The 19240-nt window shown below is 37.7% G+C and overlaps 1 protein-coding gene across 1 annotated transcript; it reads right to left on the bottom strand.

Annotated features, from left to right (window-relative positions):
• Positions 1 to 5672: 5672 nt before the first annotated feature.
• LOC306885481 (transcription factor Sp4-like) lies at positions 5673 to 18750 on the bottom strand. Its single transcript, XM_079442030.1, has 7 exons — positions 18202 to 18750; positions 17808 to 17893; positions 15426 to 16026; positions 13905 to 14654; positions 11815 to 12019; positions 10538 to 10737; positions 5673 to 9165 (listed from the first exon to the last, which is right to left on the bottom strand). Exons 1-7 carry the CDS (start codon positions 18206 to 18208, stop codon positions 8915 to 8917), a joined length of 2100 nt encoding a protein of 699 aa, XP_079298156.1. The 5' UTR covers positions 18209 to 18750; the 3' UTR covers positions 5673 to 8914.
• Positions 18751 to 19240: the final 490 nt, after the last annotated feature.

Here is a 19240-nt window from a genome sequence, read left to right as displayed (position 1 = left end):
AAAAGAGCTTATTGTGGACTTCAGGAAGAAGAAAGGTGGCACGCATGACCCCATCCACATTAACGGGATGGGTGATGAACGTGTCTCCAGCTTCAAGTTCCTGGGAACCCACATCTCGGAGGACCTGACCTGGACCACCAACACATCCACGAATCAAGAAGGCTCACCAACACCTCTTCTTCCTTAGGACACTGAAGAAGAACCACTTGTCTCCAGCCATCCAGCTGAACTTCTACCGGTGTATGATCGAAAGCATCCTGACCAACTGTATGGGAACTGCTCAGTTGCTGACCACAAGGCACTGCAGAGGGTGGTGAAAACCGCCCAACGCATTCCAGGGACACCACTTCCTGCCATTGAGACGTCCAGAGAAAATGCTGTTTATGTCGAGCTCGTGGCATTCTTAAGGACTCCTCTCACCCTGACCATAGACTGTTTAACTTACTGCCCTCTGGGAGGCGCTTCAGGAGCCTCCGAACAAAGACCAGCAGACTCAGGAACAGCTTTTTCCCTACAGCTGTTTCCCTACTAAACTCTGCCCAATGATACCCCCCTCACACACCACTACAAACTCTTCACCCCTCCCCATCACTAAATCCATCTACACACTGAGTCCTATGTACTGGAAATTTTTATTTTCTATGCACTTTCAATGTCCATTGCACTAGTGTTTATATATCTTAATGTAGCGCTTATTCATATCCAATTATGTTCATAGTTTTTCATAGTTCATAGCACTGTATGTAGGACTTACACTGTATGTAGGTTTTTCATAGTTCATAGGACTGTATATCCTTAGATGCTAACTGCATTTCGTTGCCTTGTACCTTACATGTGCAATGACAATAAAATTGAATCTAATCTAATCTGAAATGATTTGCGAACCCGCTCCAAAGTCTCAATCTAAATCAAATAATTTGTGACACGTGATATGCAATCTGATTGGAGCACATCGAAAGCACATTTTGCGACGTTTCAAATAGCTCTGTTTCATCCACCACTGCATGCTTAATAAAATTATTACAAGCGATGTCGAATTTCAAAAATGAATGGCTCTTTTGATCTGGTCATTAGTGAATCGTTGAAAAGTTTCCAGCACAATGATTCAATTGAATCAGTTTGCCTGTTCCTCTGCTTTTCACGACTTCAGCCTTGTTTACACGACACTGTCAGTACTACTACTGGCTTAACTCAATACTTTTATGACATTAACTGAAATAAGCGAAAAAAGTATGATGTTTACAAATAAAATATCAATATTTCCATTTCAAAGATAACATCCAACACAAATCTACAAACATATTCAGATGAGATAACTGGTTTACTGCTAACTAGTGAAACACTCCATTAATATGATGAGCTCAAAATAAAATGTTGTGGATTATGATTGTTTGTTCGTCCCTTTGGTGGTGCACTGCAGGTACAGAGCTGTCAATCAAACACAGAAAAGAACAAAAGAGAGCTGCCCACCTGAACTGCCCTCCATCACCGACTCAACACACACTCAAGAGATGAACAACTTCTGCAGTTTGTTCCTGGATGACAGCGGTCACATGAACCATTTTTGAATATACTACTTTGTATTAGGGGTTTGCACAAATTTCCAATCCAAAGTATGATCACTAGCAACACCCGCAGGTCATCCGAGATGCAGATGAGTTTGTCTCTTCATCAGATTTGTAGAAATGTAGCATCACATCACTTCTTCACCAGTGGATGCTCTGCAATGAATGGGTGCCGTCAGAATGAGAGTCCAAATAGCTGATAAAAACATCACAATAATCCAGAAGTAATCCACACCACTCCAATCCATCAATTAATGACTTGAGAACTAAAAAGCTAAAACAAATCCAACAAGACACTTTTAACTTCAAACCATTGCTTCCAGCTCAATACGAGTCCATAATAATGCTTTCACCAATGAAAAATTATAAAACAGCCAATTCCAGCCCTTGATTATGATTGGCTGAGCCACATTCAAAACCAAATAATCTATACACTTGTGACCTTATTATATCAGTAAATTAATACTGTGCCACTGTGTCCCATCTAACAGGGAACGGTCTCAGAACATTCTGGCAGGTTCTCTCAAAGTTATTAACATTAATAGAATGTTTATTTACTGGTTTGTTAACTAGAATGTTTGTAAAAGTTAACTGGCCTTTAATAATCAGAAGATCAGGCCTTTCTTTCGGAACAGGCTTCCCAACTCCTTGTTCAGGCTCTTGTTCTGTCCAGACTTGACTATTGCAATGCTCTCTTGGCAGGTCTTCCAGCCAGTTCTATTAAACCTCTACACTTAATCCAGAATGCGGCAGCAAGATTAATCTTTAATGAGCCGAAAAGAACGCACGTCACACCTCTGTTCATCAATTTGCACTGGCTACCAATAGCTGCTCGCATAAAATTCAAAGCAGTGATGTTTGCCTACAAAACCAGCACTGGCTCTGCACCCCTTTACCTAAATTCATTAATTCAGACTTATGTGCCTCTAGAAGCTTGCGTTCTGCAAGTGAACAATGCATTATTGTTCATCCCAAAGATACACAAAATCACTTTCACAGACTTTTTCATTAACTGTTCCCATCTGGTGGAATAACCTGCCCAACTCAATCAGAGCAGCTGAGTCCTTAACCATCTTCAAGAAACGGCTAAAAACACATCTCTTCCATCTTTATTTGACCCTCTAACTCTAGCACCCTCTATTCTTATTCTATTCTTAAAAAAAAAAAAAATCCTAACACTAGCTTTTCTATTCTTTTTGTATTCTATCAATTTTTTTTTTTATTATTATACAATTAACAAAAGCAAAAAAGGCCTCTAACACTAGCTTGCACTATTCTTTTTGTATTCTATCCGTTTTCTTTTTATTTATTTTATAATTTAAAAGAAACAAAGCCTTGCTACATGTACTGCGTTAAACTGAGACTTGTTATAGTACTTGCATATCGTTGGTCTTTTGTTGGTTTTGATTGCTTCTGTTGTCCTCATTTGTAAGTCGCTTTGGATAAAACCGTCTGCTAAATGTGATATTTTTAAAACATTAGCACAAAACATTACTTGTAATACATCATTCAAGGCAAGGCAAGTTTATTTATATAGCATATTTCATACACAATGGTAATTCAAAGTGCTTTACATGAAAGAAAGTAAAATAGTCATAAATAATAGGGCTCTTAGTGCCTTAGAGAATGCATTTTGTCCCTCCCGGACTGTGCCTATCTCTCAGTCTATAGATGTGCACTCGTACCTAAATTATAACACCAGTTTTCTTCTGCTGGTGTCCCTCACTCATATCTGAGTGAGTCCATCGCTCTCCCCCTTCCGCACTCCCTCTGCTTACAGACAGTCTCTAACCAGAAACCAAACAAATAGAACTCAGAGGTCCTACTTTAAACTGATTAAACAACAAACACACTTGTCTTTCTTTGCCCATATTCTCTTTACATTCACAGCACTTACTTCAGCTTTCAGTTTAAACTTTTAAAATGTTATAAAATTAATTTAAAATAGTTAAGAATAGAAAATGATTATCACAGCAATAAAAACAAGGAAAATTATATAAAATTAAAGTACAGTGCAATCAGTTCGGATGTAGCACAATGCTCATTCAACAAATGCACAGTTAAACAGATGAGTTTTGAGTCTTGATTTAAATGTGGCTAATGTTGTAGCACATCTGATCTCTTCTGGAAGCTGGTTCCAACTGCGGGTTGCATAATAGCTAAACGCAGACTCCCCTTGTTTTGTGTGAACCCTTGGTATTTCTAACTGACTCGATCCTAATGATCTGAGTGGTCTGTTCGGTTTATATTCAGTGAGCATATCAGCAATATATTTAGGTCCTGGGCCATTGAGTGACTTATAAACAAGTAAAGTACTTTAAAATCAATCCTAAATGTAACTGGAAGCCAGTGTAAGGACCTGAGGACTGGTGTGATATGCTCAGATTTTCTGGTTCTAGTCAGAATCCTGGCAGCAGCGTTCTGGATGAGCTGCAGTTGTCTAATGGTCTTCTTGGGAAGGCCGGTGAGGAGACCATTACAGTAATCCACCCTGCTGGTGATAAAGGCATGAACAAGTTTCTCCAAGTCTTGACTGGAAACAAAACATCTAATTGTTGCAATGTTTTTGAGATGATAGTATGCTGATTTAGTTACTGCTTTGACATGACTACTGAAACTAAGGTCTGTCTCCAGAATCACCCCAAGATTTCTGACTTGATTTTTAGTTGTTGGATCCCTAGAGTCAAGGTATGCATTCACCTTGAGAACTTCATCTTTGTTTCCAAATGCAATGACTTCAGTTTTCTCCTTGTTTAACTGAAGGAAGTTCTGGCACATCCAACTGTTAATTTCATCAATGCATTGGCAGAGGGAGTCAATGGGGCTGTAGTCATTTGGAGATGAGGCTTGGTAAATCTGGGTATCATCAGCATAGCTGTGATAGGCAATTTGGTTCTTCCTCATTATCTGATTTAGTGGGAGCATATGCAGGTTAAACAAGAGCGGTGCAAGAATTGAGCCTTGTGGGACTCCACATGTCATGGCCGTCCACTTAGACTTATGCTCTCCTATACTCACATAATAACCTCTCCCTTCTAAGTATGATCTGAACCATATAAGTACCATCCCAGAAAGCCCGACCCAGTTTTCCAGTCTCTCTAGAAGTATGTTATGATCGACGGTGTCAAATGCAGCACTAAGATCTAGTAGTACCAGCACTGATATTTTGCCATTTATGATCTTAATGAGTGCTGTCTCTGTGCTGTGATGCTCTCGGAAACCAGATTGAAGATTGTCCAGATATCCATTTGAGTTGAAGTAGTTGTTCAGCTGATTAAAAACTACCTTTTCAATAATCTTACCTATGAAAGGAAGATTTGATATTGGTCTATAGTTGCTTAACATGGTGTTATCAAGATTGCGCTTTTTCAGAAGGGGCTTAACAACTGCAGTTTTCATGGAGTTTGGAAAAGACCCAGAAAGAAGTGACCACTTTTAAGAGATCTGCTTCCAAACAGTTAAACACACTTTTGAAAAAAGATGTGGGAAATGTGTCAAGATAGCAGGTTGAAGATTTAAGGTGCTGTACTATTTCTTCCAATATTTTGCTATCAATTGCTTCAAAAACAGACATATTTACTTCTTTTTGAAATTGCAGTCAAATCTGTGTGACCTCTGCATAACTGGAAGATGTGCCAAATCTCCTTTCTGATATTATTGATCTTCTCAGAAAAGAAGGAAGCAAACTAATTGCATTTGCTGTCGGAGAGCATTTCACTGGGAATCTGATTTGGGGGGCTTGTTAATCTCTCAACAGTAGCACAAAGAGTGTGTTGTTTAAGTTACTGTTTATAAGGTTTGAGAAGAAGGTCTGTCTAGCTGTGGCTAGTTCCGCATTGAAAGCATGAAGGCTGTTTTTATAGATGCTGTAGTGAGTTTCGTCTTCCGCCACATCCACTCAGCTTTTCTGCATTGTCTTTTCATACTTTACTGAAATGTTTTAGTTGGATGTTCATCTAACATTTAAAATATTTTACAACTTCTTTCAGAGAACAATAAAATGTCTGCAAAATTATAAAACAGAATTTCCCATAACATTCAAATTAACATAAAAAACATTGACATAAAAAAAGAAAGATTTTTTGAATGTTTATTTATTTATTTTTTAAACAGTTTTCATAACTTAATGGAAACATTAGCAATATGTTCTTAGAATATTTTTGAAGTTAGACATCTTAATGATGGACTTGTTTCAGCTTTTGTCTTCTCAAGCCATTAACTGATGGACTGGAGTGGTGTGGATTATTGTGATGTTTTTATCAGCTGTTTAGACTCTCATTCTGACGGCACCCATTTACTGCAGAGCATCCATTGCTGAGACACTGATGAAATGGTACATTTCTCCAAATCTGATGAAGAAAAACTCAACTACATCTTGGATGAGTGATTAGCAAATTTTCATTTTTGGGTCAACTACCCCTTTAAGAAGTATTTGAAATTGTTAATAATGTAGGTAATTAATGTTGACAAATGGAACATTACAGTAAAGTGTTGTTTTATACTAAAGCTCACACTGCAAATAAGAGCACAGATTGGGATAAAGAATAAGACATAGACATTAAATATTTAAGACAGAATTACTCACTTTAATTTCAAGTGTTATGCAGGCAGTTTTTTCTTTTTCCTCTTTTTTTGTTTTTTACCCATTAACATAACACGTTTGTACAAAGTTATTTTAAAAATATCAATAAACTGCAGCCTTTCAGGCTAACCTGGCAAAAAACCCATTATCAAATGCCATGAGGACAAAGGAACATCTTAGAAAAATGACTTACAAATGAGGTGTCACTAGAAAATATTAAAGAAAATCGCTCGCCACAGAAAATATTACCAAAAAACATCTATTTATAATTGTTTGGTATCGACCATTTCTTTTTAAACTTTTTTTTTTCTCCATTTGAAACACGTCATGGTGCGAAATGACTGATAAATTAAAAGCCATGGTTTTACTTCTAAAAGGACCACGTATAGAAATAACAGATCGTTACTAAATAGAGATCGTTAGCGGAAATGAACCATGCAGCATGTCATCTCTGCATCAATAGCGCACAATACACATTAGCAAATACTAATAATAGAAGGATAAATAATAAATTAGACACGCGCGCATACACACAGGCGGCATCGTGCTGTGTGGGAACGAAAAACGGGCTCGAAATGAAACCAAAGTCACGAATAAGAACGCCACGCCACAGACTTCTCAACATCAAACTCATCGAAGTGGCTTCAGGGTACGTTTCCTGCCCCGCCGTGACCCGGTGCCGGTGTTGTGCCTAGTTTCGACTCCCTGCCAAATTATTACCTCCCTCGTTGAAATCGCTAACTGATTGCCTAATCCAAACCCCACCCCTAATCATAACCCCTCCCCCACACTTAACCCTAAACCTAACAATACTAGGGGGGTAATAATCTGGCGGGGGTCAGAATTCGGCACAACACCGGTCCAGAGGGAGCGTTTGGAGGGAGTCGGTGGGTCGAATCTCTTTGGAGAGCACAAGAAAGTCAACGGGCAATGGGAGGACACATCGACGTGGGTCGGGGTATCTTCACAAGGGCTGGAGCAGATCGTCGCTTGCTCCCACAGTGTTCACAATCAAATATAAAAAGCTAAATGCGGTCACCAGGGCGCTACTGCACATGAATATTTCTGAAAACACAGTCGAAGCCCCACGTTGCCCTGCCCAGCCGTAACGTAGTGGTACTGCAGTGTTTGTTAAGGCATCAGAGTACAGTTTATATGACTTGAGATCAGAGAGAACTTCTCTAGGTGTTTTTCTTAAACCTTTTCTACCCCTCGGTAATGTAAACATGGTAAAGATTGTCTTTATAGTATTGCTTTCGTTTAACATAACATGTCTTGGAAAGCTAGATTGTTTTCGTTCTCGTTTATTAATTTTTTTATTTCTAAATAATTGTAACTGGAATGCATTATTTGTAAATCTAATGTGCTTTTCTTTAAATAGCCCGTCTCTATAATCTCGTTTCTCCTACATAAAAGTTTGACTGCTGAATCGTCGATTATATTATTATATATGCCTGAATTCTAAAGCGTTCTGTACGCGAGGCCGTGATTGGCTGACGCTTCGCGACACGCTCCAATCATAGACGGCGTCGCTTTCTAGCTTGTGCTGCGACTCTAATGATGTACTAAAGATCTGTTAGATGCTCATCTTTCTAGTCTGATCGTACGCAAAACTACAGACCATCGCGTGAAGCTCCGAGATTCTCATCTCCGACTGCATGTTCGATCCAAAACCTACGGAAGCTTTCCCGCCACAGATTGTTTTTTTAAATTAATTGCAAATTTTTATAGAACAATTGCCTTTAATTTTTTTTAACAAAATTCAGACCTTTTTCGCAATTCTACATTGTATCTCACAATTCTGATCTTTTTTGTTTATGTCACAGTTCAGACTACTTTTCTCACAATTCAGATTTTTTTCTTGCACTTGTAAATAAAAAAAAAAGTCTAGAATTCAAAGATATAATGTATTATTGCGAAAAAAGTCAGAATTGTGAGATGCAAACTCGCAATTCTAAGAAAAAGTCTGAACTGCGAGATAAAAAGCCGCAAATTACCTTTTTTATTTTTTATTCCATGGCGAAAAAAAAAGTTGAGATACAAACTCCGAATTCTCCGAAAACTCAGAATTATAAGAAAAGTGAGAATTGAGAAATATAAACTCAGAATTCAAAGAATAGAAGTCTGAAAGAAAGAAAAGAATTTGTGAGAAAAAAGTCTGAATCTTGCAAAAATTATCTTTTTATTCCATGGCAGAAAAAAAACAATTGCGAAAAGTAAACTCGGAATTCAAAGGAAAAAGTCAGAATTGCAAAATATAAACTTAGAATGATCAGAAAAAAGTCAGAATTGCAAACTATGAATTCAGAATTATATGAAAAGTGAGAATTGCAAGATATAAACTCAAAATTCAAAGGAAAAAAGTCAGAATTGTGAGAAAAAATAAAATAAAATCATACTTGCCTTTTCTATTTTTTATCTTGTGGCGGAAACGACTTTCCATAGAAACCACTTTGAAAACATATATATATATTATTTTTGTGCATAGCCACATCTTCAGGAGCATCTGGGAACTTCAGTACTTCTTGTGCTACTCGTAACAAAACAAACGCCATCGTTCAACTTGTCTCTTAACAACTCATACTATTCCATATTTCCATTAGATTATTCTTTGTCATAATATTTGATAGTATTAAATTTCCATATGAAAAATCGAGTGCGCTCAAACAGCTGTCCATCGTCGATAGAAAAAGAATGAAGAACATAAACAAATCAACCTGACAAACAATATCGTGGTGCTTTCAGCCGATCATTTTTGGAGGGAAATCTACTCAAACTCCTCCTCTAAATTGTTTGAAGTGGTGGGCGTGGCCGGGTTCGAATCCTGCGAGAGCGACGCCACAGTGACGATCCTCGGCGAGCCCAGCACCTCATCCACCTCCTCCTCCATCTCATCTGTGGTGATGATGGTAAGTGCCGCCCCACCTTTTTTATTCTGGTGGGTTTTGATGTGCTTTGACAGGTGGTCGCTCCGCATGAACCTCTTGGAACATTCCGGACACTCGAACCTCTTCTCACCTGAACGGGACAGAGAAAAGCATTCATTTATTCAGATCAGATTCAGCTCTGTGCTCGACTGATGTGGGTTACTCAAAACAGGTCAAGGTGGCCCATTGCTGATTGTTCTGTCCAGGCTGGACTATTGCAATTAGTGATTAGTGATTAGTGAAGTGACATTCAGCCAAGTATGGTGACCCATACTCAGAATTCGTGCTCTGCATTTATCCCATCCAACGTGCACACACACACCGTGAACACACACCCGGAGCAGTGGGCAGCCATTTATGCTGCGGCGCCCGGGGAGCAGTTGGGGGTTCGGTGCCTTGCTCAAGGGCACCTCAGTCGTGGTATTGAGGATGTAGAGAGAGCGCTGTACATTCACTCCCCCCACCTACAATCCCTGCCGGCCTGAGACTCGAACCCACAAACTTTGGATCACGAGTCCAACTCTCTAACCATTAGGCCACGACTTCCCATACTTTGCAATGCTCTCTTCCAGCCAGTTCTATCAAACCTTTACAATTAATCCAGAACGCCACAGCAAGCTTAATTATTAATGAGCCGAAAATAATCACTTTCACAGACTTTTTCATTAACTGTTCCCATCTGGTGGAATGACCTGCCCAACTCAATCAGAGCAGCAGAGTCCTTAACCATCTTCAAGAATGAATAAAATTGTATCGTGACACAAGTATCGTGATAATATTGTATCACGGGGCCTGTGGTGATTTCCACCCCTATATAATAGGATTTTTCTGGCTAAAATGAGGCGGAGGTGGTACTAAATGCACCCACCCTTCAACTGGCTGAAACAAACACTTTTTACACATAACGTCATATTTCTAGATGTTATAGTAATTATATGATTGAAGAAAACAAAAACAAACTTGTTGAACATTAAATTAAATACAACATACCAGCTAAAATGGGCCCTTTTGTAGCGTAGGTGGTCATAAACATAACATTAGGTTGTTAAACACTCATGAAATTGAAAATCTTTATCCACTCCTTATAGTCTCCTGGTCCACTTTGTTTTGATCCAATATACATTTGTCCACTTAAAGTGTCTTTCTAGGAAACAAAACATTTTCTTACAACCTTTACGTGAATTGTTCTGGTAGAATACATCATGAAATGCAATCGCAGCGGGGGTAACAGGTGCATTAGAGCTAACATTAGCATCATGCTTAGACTTTTTCAGAGGCGGACAAAGAACACAACTCCATTACTTGAGTGAAAGTCAAATATTACTCCATTACAAGTGATTTTTACTTAAGTAAAAGTACAGAAGTACTTGCTTTTAAAAATGCTTTTAGTTACCAATGACTTTCATTGTATGAACAAAAAATACTGAGATGTTTCAGGTGCAGGTGTGTGTTTGTCAGCGCACCTGTATGCGTCCTGCGATGCCGCTGAAGCTCGTCGCTCCGAGTGAAGCGTTTCCCGCAGAAGATCCAGTTGCAGACGAACGGTCTCTCTCCCGTGTGCCAGCGCAGGTGAGCCCTCAGGTGAGACGTCTTGCCGTAAACCTTCCCGCAGCCCTCCATGTGACACACGTGCTGCTTCTTCTTTGACGGGTCACTGTTATTTCTGTCAGAATACAGGGTAAAATGTAGCTTTAGCTGGTCAAAACTCTAACCCACTGAAGAGACTTTCAACATTTGTAGTATATATCTATCTCTAATGTTTATCTTTATATCCATCCATCTATCTATCTACTGTTTTTTGTACAGTCTGATCTACTTAAAACACATTTGACATTTTCTGAGAGTGGTTCTTAACTTTGTGCTTCCTCTTGCTCTAAAAAAAATTACAAAGGCAATTGCGATTTTTAATCTCAGAATTCTTATATGTCACAATTCAGATTTTTATTTTTTTCAGAATTGTAAGATTTAATAAAAAATTCATTACTTTTTTATTTTTTAATTTGTGGCAGAAAAAAAAACAGAACTGTGAGATGTAACTCAGAATTCAAGGAAAAGTCAGAATTGCGAGATGTAAATTATTCTTGCAATTCTGAGTTCGTATCTCACAATTCTGAGTTTTTTTCTCAGGATCTTATGATCCTGCAATTTTGACTTTTCAAAATTTCTCACAATTTGTTTAAACAGTTTAAATCTTACAATTTTTTTACTTTATTTTTTAGAATTCTGAGTTTATATATAGTAATTCTCTTTCTTAGAATTCTGAGTTAATTTCTAACCATTTTGTCTTTTTTTTTTTTAAATTCTGAAAAGTCAAAATTGTGAGAAAATAAAGTCAAAATTGATTTTTTACAAAAAATTTTTTTTTTTACTTATAAATTTAGGCTTTTTTTCTTAGAATTCTGAGGGTATATCTTGCAATTCAGTTTTTTTTTTCAGTAACAGAATAAAAAAAAGTAATTACAACTTTTTAATCTTGCAAAACTGACATTTTTCTCAGAATTGCATGATATAAACTCAAAGAAGAAAAGTCCAAATGGAGAGACATAAACTAACAGATTCAGAATTGTGAGATAACATGCTGAAATTACTTTTTTCCCATGGCAGACAAAAGCTTCCATACTGCTAAAAAAACAGCATGAACAAGAAAAACCCCCACCCATTTTAATCCCCTGGTTTAATCTCTTTCGGTTCCTAACTTTAACACTCTCACATTACACTCCTTTATTCTGGGCTGACGTACCTCCCCTCTCCGTCCCTGCAGTTGGGGCAGGAGCAGGCCACCCTGCGCAGCCTCTTGCTGGGCTGACCCTCCTGGTCCGAAGGGCTCTGGACCTGCCCCATCTGGTCTGGGCTCACTGCGTTCAGGGTCGTGCTGCTGATGTTACCAACGGTCACCGTCACCGGGGCAGACTGAACTTTGACCCCCTCTTGACCCTGCTGCTGACCTGTGCGAATTCACAAACAGCACACTTGATTAAATCACTCTGAGAACGGCTGATTGAGAAAACTGCTCAAAACGTCAGCGGATTTTGGGAAATAACATTTAGACCTCAAAAAACGTGTTGACTAAACAAATATGTGTGAGTCCCTGTGCTTCCAGTTGAAATCTGATAAAACAGCCCTTATTTTCTATAAGAAAGCCTAGTCAACGGAGGATCCAGACATGCATAAAGAGTCTGAAATCTGACACCTTACAAAGCATTTGGAAATAACATTCAGACTCTGACTCATAAAATCTAAATTCATTTGCCATTTTATTTCATGAGTAATAAAGAGTCTATGGAAAAACACACAGTTACTGTTCCACACTGGTTCACCGGTGACTGAGAAAACTGTCTTTATCAAATTAAACATCAAATAGTTTTAATCAAGAAACACAGCGGCCACATTTTACATCTTGGATATATGTGGTTACAAACACTGTGATAATTATTGCAACATCTATTAATAACTTAAGCCAGATCAAACTTCTCCTCAAAAACAAAGGGGAAAAAATTATATTATAATTTTATAATTACATGAGGCCGAATTTTAGAACTATTAAAATGTTATTTTCCTGACAATTAAGCACATTTCCAACACCAAAATTTTGATTGTTGTAATAAATAAATGACTAACAGTGATATTTTAGTATCACTGAGATACTATTACAATTTTTATTAATATTCAGCATTAATTTTTATTTTATTTATATTTTCTGTTTTCATTTTAATTTTAGCTAGTTTTAGTATTTTTTAATTTTTGTACTTATTATTAGCTTCTTCTTTTAAATAATATTTATATAATTTTTTTAAATACATTTTTGTTTCTGTTTTAGTTATTTTAGTTACGTTGAACTAAATAAAAGTAAGAAATGTTGCTCAATTAAAGTTGAATGCTTTTTTTAAATTTGATTTTATTTCAGTTAAAGTTTATTTCAATAACTAAATTTTGCAAAATAAATAAATATTTCAATAAATAAATAAATTGCATACCATTATTTATTTACCACTATAGTTTTTTATTAATATTTAGATTTTTTTAAATAAAGCTTTTATTTTTATACTTTTATACTTGCTGTTTTCATTTTAGTTTTTGTAATTTTGTTTGTGTTTTTATTATTTTTTTATTTGAAATATTTGTAAATAAATATTTATATATATATATAGATTTATACATTTTATTTAAATTTTGTTTTTTAGTTATTTTATGACATTATACTAAAATAAACTGAGAAATGTTGCATTGGCAACTACCTGAAATATTTTTATTTTAATATGTTATTTTATTTAATTAATTTTCATTTTATTTCATTTATCATTTCATTTTATTTCAAGTAACAAAGGTTTTTTTTATGGTTTTAGTTTTAACTATAATAAACCTGCCTCATAGTCACTACTGTAATGTAAAAAAATTAAATAATATTTTTGTATTATTTATTTAAAACATATATATATATTTTTTTTTATTATTATTTTTATTAACCATTTAATTAATTACATTTTAAATTGTATAGTGTTTCTAAATCGAGGTAGTATTTTCTATGCTGCTTTTTCTGTATATACACATATGTAAATAAAAGGATCACTTTATTACAGAAAGTTAACTTATAACTAAAAATATCGAATGAGAATCACCATTGAAACTCAAAAATGTTAATAGTTTTATACACAGGCTTCATTTTCTTGCTGATTTTGGGGTGAACATGAACATGTTTTTTCATGAGAGCCATCAACTCCATCTGTTTAAACAAATTCAACTAAAGACTGTGCATTAATTCCAAATAAATCGCTAAATTATTCATGAAGATAACTGGCCTCTATTTTCACATGACAGGTGGGAGGGGCTTACCTTGCATGCTGGTGATGGTGAGCGGAACGCCTTGCACCTGCACTCCAGCCGCCCCCAGCCCCGCGATGTTCACCGTCTGCACCCCGGTCCCAGAGGGCAGCTGGGCGGCGCTGAGCGTGATGGGTGACCCGCCGAGCGTCAGCGGGGCGATCTGCGTGAACGTGCCCCCGCTCGAGCCGGACGCCACGGGCGTGAGCGTCAGCTGCTGGGGCATGCTGGCGTTCTGCAACTGCACCGTCTGCCAGCTGATCTGACCCGACGGGGTGAGCGTCCGGATCAGGACCTGCGTGGGGTTCTGGAAGGCCTGCAGCTGGAGGTTCTGCTGCATCGGCTGCAAAGTCTGTATGGAGCCCTGGACTACTTGCTGTTGGGGCGACTGGATCTGGAACTGCTGGAGAACCGGATGCCCTACGATTTGGAACTGCTGGATTTGGCCGGGCTGCTCGGATGCAGATTGGAGGCCGTTGGATTGGGCAAGATTCTGGGCATCCGACTCGCCTGCTTGACTGTCTTTCTGGCTTTCAGCTCCGGTAGATAACGTCGTAGCATCTGCAATCGCGTCACTGGCCGTCGCACACACGGATTCCGCTGTGCTCGCTTGGTTTCCATTTGAAATGCTTCCGTCGCCTGATTGGACGAGCTGAACTGAAGCTCCACCCACTGTTGCTGCAACATTATTGATAACCGGAAGCGCCAAAGTCACGCCGCCGAGGTTAATCGGTAGCGTCGTCACCATAGGTGCTTGTGTACCTTGAATAGAAGTAGTATATTTTTATTTAATGCCATGTCAGCATCTTAAGGCTATTTTTATAGCAAAAACTATTTAAAAAATACAATTTAAAAAGCCTTGTTTACACCAAGAATGATAACTATAAAGCAGGGCTGTCAGTCGATTGAAATTTTTAATCTAATTAATTACAGGGTGCTGCGATTAATTAATCTAATTAATCGCAAACTAAATTTGGCTGTGAAAATACCCCCAAAAGATAATTGAAAGCTACGTTCAGGCTAACATAAAGTATGGAACATAAAAGAAGATAATTTGAGAAACATCTCAGTATTTTGTGTTCATGCAATGAAAGTCGCTGGTAACCAAATGTGACCCTGGACCACAAAACCAGTCTTAAGTGTCAATTTTTCGAAATTGAGATTTAGACATCATCTGAAAGCTGAATAAATTGGCCGAAATACAACTATTTAAAAATCTGGACTCTGAGGGTGCAAAAAAAATCCAAATATTGAGAAAATGACCTTTAAAGTTGTCCAAATGAAGTTCTTAGTCATGCATATTACTAATCAAAAATGAAGTTTTTATACATTTACGGTAGGAAATTTACAAAATATCTTGATGGAACATGATCTTTACTTAATATCCTAATGATTTTTGGTATTAAAAAAAATGGATAATTTTGACCCATGCAATGTATTTTGGCTATTGCTACAAATATACCCCATCGACGTAAGACTGCTTTTGTGCTCCAGGGTCACATATAATAAAAATTCAAAACTTTTTCTGCATACCTTGAATAGTTTGCAGCTGCAAAGGAAACGACGGCCTGATTTGAAGCGGAATCGTCTGGTTTTGCGCGACGATGCCGGTTGATCCCGCCCTTTGGGGCGTGGCCAGAATGGCTTGTTTGTTTCCGGCAGGAATGAGCTGGATCTGTTCGGGCTGGACGCTTAAGGCCGTGGGGTTACTAGGGCTTATTTGGATCTGCTGTCCGTCGGCGGTCTGAAGGTGCGGGATGACTTGATACTGAATCCCACCCGACGAGTTCGGCAGATTCTGCACCTGGATGATCTGAAACTGCTGCTGCTGTGAACCAGGTGCGTTATTTGAAGCCACCTTGACCTTTCTCCCCGCCGCGCTCTCGTTGGCTGCAGGCTGCTGAACGCTGTCCTTGGTTGCAGCGGCAGGGGAAGTGGCTATGATCTGCCAGCCGTTTCCCGTCAGCTGCGCGGGAACCAGCTCGAGCTGCTGCGTTGGGTTCTGGAGCTGAAGCAGACCTTGGTTGGGGTCGATTATTATCTGCTGTTGCGTGGCTGTCTGACCCTCGCTGCCAACACCGCCTATTTTACTGCACGTCGCCGCCAGCAATGCGAGAGGAGACGGCTGTGCATCCTACACACACACACACACACACACAGAGAGAGTGATATGTCAGTGTCAGCAGATGTGGGCGGGTTCACAGGAAGAGTAAGTGGGCGTGTGAACCACAGTCTCTCCATTACACGATCAAGGCCTCCAGAGACAAACTCTTCATGACAAAAAACTAATTTGAAGGCTTTTCTGTTAAACTAATTCTTAAATATTACACACACACAAACATTTCAAGTACAGTGAGTTGCAAAAGTCTGAAATCACTAGTGGAATATTTTTTTGGACGTATGAACCCTTTGACTCATGACAACTTAATATTCATTGTTATCACATGGACCATTCATGTGCTGTCATTTTATTAACACAAATTGGATTTGATGATGTATATGTTTTCATTTTTTATACTCTGATACTACTTAATGTAGAATATTATTTTTTTATTGTTTTGATTGTTATATTGAAAATTGATAAATAAATAATATAAAAAAGAAATCACTAGTGATAATGCTTCTGAAATGTCTTCAAATTACAATATTTCTAATAATATTTATATAATTATTTTACATTATATAATCTACATTTTTTATATTTCATTATTTATAATATTTAGGTTTATATTTAAAAATAAAATATGTTTTTGTGAAAAAAAACTATTTATTTTGTATTATTTATTATTGTGAATTAAAATTAATTATTTAGCTTTAATGAAAGCAACACTGGAGCTGACATTCTTTGTTGCCACAAAAAAATTATATACATATATATATATATATATATATATATATATATATATAAAATGTACATTTATAGTTTTAAAATGTAATTATATTTAAGTTCAAAGTTACACGAATTTAAGATTTAAGATATATTTTGTTCATATTATTATTATTATTTTATATTATATGTTATTTATATGACAGTAGTAGTATTGCTGACATGACCAAAACATGATTATTGTTCTCTTTGTTGTCAAAAAAATTATTTATGTGTATTGTATTTTATTTTTAAATATATTTTAGTGAAAATGTACTAAGATTTTAATATACTATATAAATAAAATATTTATTTATCGCTTTAATGACAGCATATATATATATATATATATATATATATATATATATATATATATATATGCTACTTTGAAAAAGTATTTTTCTTATTTTATTTATATTTTTGATTATTTATTTTATTTTAATTTTTTAATTGTTAAAATGGTTCGCTTTATTGACTGCAGCACTGGTGATATTTTTTATATTATATTATACAAATAAAAATATTATAATATTATTACAAATAAAATACATTTCAGTGAAATGCGTACAATAATTTGAGAATGTCTTTTTCTTATTATTTATTTATTTTTATTTTAATGGAGCTGACATGATTTCCATGTGCTACACAAGTTTAATTACATTTATTTGGTGACCAAGAAATAAATCAGATTTTTCAATGTTTGTCTAATATTTGATGCCATTATGTTTCTGTCTTACATTTTCAGTTTATTTCCAGCTTCAAACTAGATTTCAAACACAAAAATGCCATTTGAGACTTTTGGAGACCATTGCATGTTTGTGCAAAATCATTATAAAGAAACTTCTGAAATGCTAAAGATTAAAAGCGTTAACACAGGTCACAAATGCTTTATCAAATTATTGCAAAGCGTCACAGGATAAGACAGGAACAGTGTGAATGCGAGTAACTGTGCACCGAAGCGCCCTGCAATAATCAGGAAGTGCATCTGGTGCACAAACAAGTGGGCACTTAAGAGACACCATACGAGTCAAAGTTGACATTTGGGATACCTGCGATGCAGAACTTTTCCTTTTCGTACCAACTTCACCTCCGCTAGCTTTCCCCCCATCTGTGGCCATGGCTTCCTTCTTTTGATCTGAAAGAAAGTGAAATCCAAAGCAAAGGTGAATTTGGAGATGAATGCAATGCAATGCACTAGTAAAGCAAGACAAAAAGCTCAGGTTTTCTCATGCAAAAACCTCCTAGACTTCTAAACACATCAATATCCCCCCAAACAAGCCGTCCTGTCCCTTACAGGCATTGCACAAGACCCAAAACTGATCAATGGGCACAAATAAACAGCAGATCCCATATGAAAGTGGGGGGACAGCGATGGATAGATGGCACAGACGCACGCATGGAGAATGAAGGGGTGGAGACGCATAAGGAGGGGAGGGTACGTACCACTCATTCCGCATTAATGAAACCCGGAGAGGAGTTGTTTAAGAGAAAAAAGGCAGGCAGGCAGGCAGGCAACAGCCCAGCAGAAGGACGGCCTATTTTCTCCAGCGGCCGCAGACTGTGGCGCAGCTCTGACGCACGGACCCACCCCGTCAGGAAGGGCGGTGCCAAAGCAAAAACACCTTCAATAACGGAGCACAAAATGCCAAGCGAGTCCGAGCGTCTCGCGTCGAACGGCGGCGGTCCCTAACGCGTTCAACGCGGGTCTATCTGCGCTGTTAGATCCGGAATTAAATAATATTCCTCCGCGGATATAAGCGCAGGTCTGTCAGAGAGCTCCGTCTGCGCGAAGGCCCACCCACTCCATTTAAATATCTATGAATGCCAAACCATCACGCGCGGGCCGCTCCGCTTTCTCTCCCCCGGAGGTTTTTGAGTGCGGAATTCACTCACGACTTTTCCCGAATTTCCAATTGTTCACTTTTTTGATGCACAATTGCATTTGAGGCACTCTAAAATTGCTGTGGCTTTTGTGGGCGGATGCTCCCCTCCCACATATTCAGATTGGACGGTGGGCGTGGTGATGTTTGGGGCTTGTAGTTCCGAAGCGAGCGGCGCGCGTTCGATTCTAAGCGCCGCGGACTACAATCCCATGACGGCGGGAGTGACGTCGCGTAAGGGGGTGTTATCACGTTCGGTTGCTCGGACTGAAGAAGGGCGTGCTTTTGTGGTTTGTGGGGGTTGGGCGAGTGGAAACGGGTGGAGAAACCCGCCCTAAAGTCTATCACGACTGTTAAACGAAATAAATAAACGCTTCGGAAGAATAACTGTTCGAGGCGTCGCGTCGCGAATAGTGTTTGATCTCTTTAGTCAGGCTTAAAAATGTGTGAATGTCACTGAATTACATAACAATGTCCAACCATGTGGCGTTTATTTTGAATAAACACTTTAAATATATACATTTTAATCAAAATATTTAAGAAAAACAAGTTGCTTGCTATTTAAATGCACTATTTTCCTTTCAAAACAATGTGATTGTCTA

This window comes from Barbus barbus (assembly GCF_936440315.1).
Source record: "Barbus barbus genome assembly, chromosome: 19".
Taxonomy (NCBI): Eukaryota; Metazoa; Chordata; class Actinopteri; order Cypriniformes; family Cyprinidae; genus Barbus; species Barbus barbus.
Note: the sequence above shows the minus strand (reverse complement) of the source record. Positions and strands in the feature narration are given on the sequence as shown.

Coding starts and splice junctions, on each gene's coding strand:
- LOC306885481 (XM_079442030.1), bottom strand. Junction 12,020..13,904: donor CACCATCACCAGCATGCAAG/GTAAGCCCCTCC, acceptor GAATTCGCACAG/GTCAGCAGCAGGGTCAAGAG. Junction 9,166..10,537: donor GCATCGCAGGACGCATACAG/GTGCGCTGACAA, acceptor TGTCCCGTTCAG/GTGAGAAGAGGTTCGAGTGT.